Source organism: Protobothrops mucrosquamatus, unplaced genomic scaffold, assembly GCF_001527695.2.
Source record: "Protobothrops mucrosquamatus isolate PMUCROS unplaced genomic scaffold, P.Mucros_1.0 scaffold14, whole genome shotgun sequence".
In the NCBI taxonomy this organism is placed as follows: Eukaryota; Metazoa; Chordata; class Lepidosauria; order Squamata; family Viperidae; genus Protobothrops; species Protobothrops mucrosquamatus.
This window is the reverse complement of record NW_015386401.1, coordinates 1,061,543-1,067,642: the sequence shown is the minus strand read 5'-3', so window position 1 is coordinate 1,067,642 and position 6,100 is coordinate 1,061,543. Positions and strand designations below refer to the sequence as shown.

The window sequence follows — 6,100 nt, the reverse complement described above, 5'->3', positions numbered from 1 at the left end:
GAGGGGGGGGGGGGGGGGGGGGGGGGAATGGAATTACATTCAGGGCTGGATTAGTTCAATTGTAACTAGCTGACCGATGGAGATACAGTGATGAATATTTCACAGCCAGCTAATAAAAGCTTTACAGATAGTCCTCAAGTTACGACTATTTGTTCAGCGACCGCTTGAAATTATAACGGCACTAAAGGAGTGGTGGTTATGACGGGACCTCTGCGTTTCAATCGTCCAAGCACCCCTGCACTTAATGTGATTGCAATCTAGGCAACTGACAACCAGATTGTATTTACAAACAGTTGTAGCACCCCATGACCACAGGATCACCGTCTGCGACCCTTTCTGGCCTCCCCAGAAAGTCAAGGGGGACACTGGCAGAGAAGTTCACCAAGACAATGGGGGTAAGTCTTCCCCACACATGCACCCTTCCTCAGCCCTTCTGCGGTTGCCCCTGGTACTTGTGCACTCCTGAACACTTGAGGGGTCTATGACAACTTGCCATGGCCAACTTGTCAAGGGACAACACGCCGAAGGACAAGAGTTACACTAATATCAAAGAAATGATGGAATTGAATCATTCAAGGAAGGATGCAAAAGAAGGGACAAAATGAAATGTGAATGACAAAAATTGAAATATTTTTAAAAAAAATTATTTTAAATAATTAAATCGAATTATTGAATTGTTCTGCGGTGAGTTGTCCCAAGTGAGTTGGCCGAAGCAAGTTGGCCATGGAGAGTTGACTGTGGAGAGCTGTCCCATTCTGCTCCCCAAGCTTTGCTGTACCTACCTTGTAACCCACTGCCCCTCCTTCCCTCTTCCACACACCCTCACCATACCTCACATCCCTGTGCACCTTCACTGCACTTCCGTTATGCACCCCCTGACACTCTTCCCAACTCAGCAACATCTATTTACCTGCCTGCAAGCCACTTGGGACTTACAAATTCCTGCTGGCTTTTCCACTGACTTGGTTGTGAGAAACCATCAGGAAATTGCCTCACCTAACAACTGTGGGATTCAGTTAATGATGGCAACTGGGACTGCAGGGATTGCTGTTGCTAAGAGACTGCACTTTATGACTGCACTGCTTAGCAACAGAAATTCTGGTCCCAAATGCTGTCGTAAATCGAGGACTATGTGTATCTTGCTTCTAACATAGCCTTAGCCTTTATTATAAAATAATCTCTGCTAGATGGGCGGATATTTTTTTTTCCCCATAAGTAGATGGAATCCCTGCAATCTCAGAAGGAAGTCGGCCTGGATCTAAGAAGGCAAGAGAAGAATCTTTATGGAATATCTGTTAAAATATTAGGACTTGTTAGAATTAATCAACTAAAAAACAGTGCTAAGGTTACTAAACAAGAATAACTCCGAACAGTGGTGAAACTGTACAATTTAATTCAAAATATAACATCTATAGCTTCATCCAGTTTGGACTGTTGAACATTGCAAGTATCTTCCTGAAAAGATTGTGTGTTCGTGTATATAAAATACAATTTTGCAGCTAAACATTTCCATAAATAATTATATACTTATGCATTGTACGACTTATTTTTCCAAATTCCATTTCTTGCAGATGGTTTTTAAAGTACCCCTTAGGCCAGCCAGGAAAGATGGAACTTGTTACTTAAGAGACAAATTCACATTGGCCTAGATTCAAAACCACTGCCGCTGGACCTGTGCAGGGGGTTGGACTAGAAGACCTCCAAGGTCCCTCCCAATTCTGTTATTCTGCCACCATACTAGACCATTATTCCTCAAGGCAGCAACAATAGCTACAACTTTAAATCGCAAATACTATTCTCTACTGGTCCCTTCCCATGAATGGATGGCATTTTCACAGGATATGGTTATCCTGTCTGGATCCCAGAGATCATTTACCTTGACAAACGATGATGCTAAAGTTTCTAAAGCTGGCCAACTTTCAAAATTGGCATATCACGGGGACAAGAGGAGATCCTTTGCCAACGTTACGCACCTACAGCCCCCCCTAATTCTATTTTCCAGCAATGTTACCACAAACAAAATGAAAGGTAGCAGAAAGAAAGACAAGCAGCAGGGAAAAGCTGGGGCCCGGAGGAAGAGCCCCAGCTCTTGTAACGGTCACTTACCAAACTGGGTATAGGGGAAATCTGGCTGGGCAGCTGGAGGCTTGTTCATGTCCTGAGTTGGCTGAGATGGCGGGGGAGGCGGAGGGAAAGCGAGTGGTGTTGCCCCAGGGGTGGCAGGCGGTGGAGGAACACCGGCAGGAGCAAACTGCTCAGGTGGAGGAGGTGGGGCACCATACCCAAAGCCTAAAGGGAGGAACAGAAACCAGGTACGTTTTTACCGTAAAACTCACGTTAAAAGTTCTCCACTTTTACTGACTTTAAGTCACCAACCCTCATATTAAAATCAAGGATTTTTTTTTTCTGTCAGCAACTCTGTAATCCCTTGCATCAAGGTGGAATCAGGGCGACTGAATGGAGCTGAGAGTTTACTGGCGGGATGCCCTTCCTGACGCCTACACAGAGTTCACAGCAAATATTTTATTTTTGGGCCCAGAGATATATATATATATCTGTCGCTACCTAGAATTGAACTCACAGCCTCCTGATTGTGAGGTGACAGCTCTACCTCTAGGCTACGACACTGCTCATCAAATTAAAATCAAGAAATAAAGCTAGGAAAATAATGTTTGATAGAATTTGCAGTGAGTGGACATAGAAATCAGTCTAAAACAGTGATGGTGAACCTTTTAGAGACCGAGTGCCCAAAAACTGCCCCCCACCCACCCGTCCACGCTCCGCCATGTCCGCTGGGCCACCAACCATCTTCACGGCCCACCACAGATCACCTGCGCACAACGCGGCACAAGGGCAGAGTCTTGTCCCCGCTGCCCGGCTACCATGTCCTTGGCTGCGCTGCTTTGCGTGGGCCATGCCCGGGGGGCGACTCTCCTCTGGGGGCTGCTGGTGAAGAGGGGGCCGTGGGAGGAGGCAGGGCTGGGGCGACAGTGCGTGAGCCCACAGAGAGGGCTCCGAGTGCCGCCTCTGGCACGCGTGCCATAGGTTCGCCACCACTGGTCTAAAACATGAAGCCTTAGGCTCAAGTCCAAGCCTGGTTCAATTCAATCAATCAATCAATCAATCAATCAGAATAAGCTGGAAGGGACCTTGGAGGTCTTCTAATCCAGCCCCCTGCTCAAGCAGGAGTCCCTATATTATTTCAGACAAGTGACTGCCCAGTCTCTTCTTTAAAACCTCGAGTGATAAAGCACCCACAACGTCTGCAGACTCTCAGCCTATCCTACCTCACAGGTGGGGGTGTGCCAGATATGTGCCATGAGCTCTTTTTTAAAAGCTGGGATTTAAAAATGTCACACACAAGTATAGCTGGAAGCAGTACTTACTGAAGGGTGGAGGAGTGCCGTAGCCCTGTGCGAAACCCTGTGGGGGTGGGAATCCTCCTGGAGGTGTCGAAACAATGTACGAGGTAAAAGGCGGTGGCGGAGGTGGCGCTCCTCTACCTGGTGGAGGGGGACCATACCCACCTGGAGCCAGTAAGAAGTGTGTTGAGAAAATCAAAGGCATTTAACAGATGAGCCAACCCCAACAAAAAGGGTGTTCCCAATCTATTGCACTAGGCATCATATTTCTCCAAAACTTGGAGGCGCTAAAGTCAAGAGGAACTGGGGAATTAGGCATTCAAGCTATTGAGACTGTGGAAAGAATCCATTTTAAATCATTTTCTGACGTGAATAACTAGCTTCTGCGTGAAGATTTCTTTCTTTCTCTTTTAGGAATTGGTTCTGCAGCACTTGTATTCTAGTACAAGGGTCCCCAACCCCTTGTGGACCGGTACCGGGCTGCGGCATGCCAGCAACCGGGCTGCACAAACAAGCAAAGCCCCATCTGTGGGATGCAGGCAGCACACAAAACCACGCACTCTCTGGTCTGTGGAAAAACCTTTCTCCACAGAACAGGTCCCTGGTGCCCAAAAGGTTGGGGACCTCTGTTCTAGTACACTTTAGTATTTAAAATGGTCTCTCTCCAACTGCCATTTCTTACATTCAAACTGAAGAAACCAGACACTCAAATGTTGGGTGTTTTTCAATACCGAAGAAGCCAGAATGATCTACTGTGGGGAGAAAATCTCTTCTGGCTTTTTGGTATTCAGGAATTCAATGGGCACCAGGTATTCTCACAAAATATTTCACGAGGACCCCAATTCTCTTCTCTAGCTTTAATCACAGTTGATTAAGCTCCAATTACATGCACTTCAGCTCTTTGAAAATAGGTAATGCCTTAAAGGTAACTGCAGGCAAAAATTTGTAGTCTGGTAAAAGATCATTCCAGTGATTTCCAGAACATTCCAATGCCAGACAACCAAATGGTCCGCCACGCTCCTTTTTAAACTATTTTTTTTTAAAAGCAGTCTTAGATAAAGAATGCCTCCATTTTTAAAAACTGCCACAGATACAATTCTATTTGCTTTGAAAATGGAGAAAAAAAATATATGTGAAGGTTATATCCAACTTCAGGTTGGAAGCAGGGCTCGCCAGAACGAAAGGCGATTCTTAATTATTCAATTCTTAATTATTTTACTCCACTAATCTACCATCATGCTCATATGAACTGGTCTGTTATACTAAGATTAAAAATACAGAAATTAGTTAAGCCTAAGATCAGCAATAAACATAAATAACAGTAACAGAGCAGTCCATCCATTATCTGTCAAGACAAATCATACACCAAATGGCCAGTTAAGCAATATTTATTTATCTTGCCTTTATTATTATTTTTTTTTATAAATACCTCAAGGTGGCAAACATACTTAGTGCTCTTTCTTCCTCCTGTTATCCCCACAGCAACCACCCTGTGAGGTGTGCTGGGCTGAGAGAGTGACTGGCCCAAAGTCACCCAGCCAACTTTCATGCCTAAAGCGGGACTAGAACTCACAGTCTCTTGGCTTCTAGCCTGGAGCCTTAACCACTAGACCAAACTGGCTCTCGTGGTCTTGATGCCTTGTGAAATAGCTACAGGAAGGGTGCAAGGTGTAGCTCCGAAAGCAGCTTGATCCAAAGCTTGGGGATTGCTACAGAGGAGGAGTATCAATATCATATCTTGGTATTATATCCCCCTGATTTGATGCAGGGACGGGGCCCTAAACTTTCCCGTCCCACATGCACACCTGGGCTAGGGCAGATACCGCTTCATCCGGCAGGCATCTAGCGGCCACGCCATGCGGGGCTTTGCAGCCATGCAGCACTTTGTTATCAGAGATGTAGTGGTAACCAAAGGGAGCAACTGGAGCAGAGGAATTCTATTGCAGTCGGGACTCGCACCTGCTAGCATCCTGGCCACTGAATTTTGTACCAATGGTAGTTTCCAGGTCATTTTCAAAGGCAGCCCCATGTAGAGCGCATTCCAGTAATCTAATTATGTGGAGATGAATTACAGCCTACACATGGAGAATCTGCAACTGGAGATTTTATTTCTAAGTACAAAATATATCAAGGCACCAACCCCGGGCATAAGGAAACCGGGGTAAGATTTAGTCTCTGTTGTCCTGTTTCTTTCTCCATACAATGGAACAACTTCTATGCAGGGCTACTGTGATGTTTAAGCTGTTTTTCACATGGCCATACTCAATTCTATCTTCTTTTTTTGATATTAGAAGAACAGCCTCTTTGTGCACAAACAGACTGTGTGGTGAAAAAAAGGCCTAGTCCAGGGGTAGGCAACCTAGGAAAGGGTGATTGATTCCCTGTCTCCAGATCTTCCCGGTATCTGACAAATGATTAAATGTACACACATACAAACACACTCGCGCAAGCTTTGATTATCTATGAGAAGTTCTAAGGTACAATGATTGTCTCCCAGCTCAAGAAACCTATGAATTCTTGTTCAAAGGGCCCAAATGCTTCAAAACAACAGATGCAAAAAGATCATTGGAGAACAAAGGCAAAAAAATGCACACAGAGTTAAGATTTTGCTAAAAATCTGAACCTGAATCATTACAATTTCAGTACTGACTATGCACATTTTTAAAACTCTCAGAACATACTTACCAAGTGCTTGTCCAGCTGGTACCCACATACCTAAGGCAGATGGAGAAGTAGGA

The 6,100-nt window shown here is 45.1% G+C and overlaps 1 protein-coding gene across 1 annotated transcript in view; it reads right to left on the bottom strand.

The window, feature by feature from the left end:
* Positions 1-6,100, bottom strand: part of DAZAP1 (DAZ associated protein 1) — a 62,016-nt gene that overhangs the window by 7,807 nt on the left and 48,109 nt on the right. Inside the window, exons 10-12 of the mRNA XM_015810680.1 lie at positions 6,048-6,077; positions 3,387-3,527; positions 2,107-2,289 (exon numbers count right to left, since the gene is read on the bottom strand). Coding sequence (XP_015666166.1) covers positions 2,107-2,289; positions 3,387-3,527; positions 6,048-6,077 — 354 coding nt within the window. The remainder of the gene's footprint in view (positions 1-2,106; positions 2,290-3,386; positions 3,528-6,047; positions 6,078-6,100) is intronic.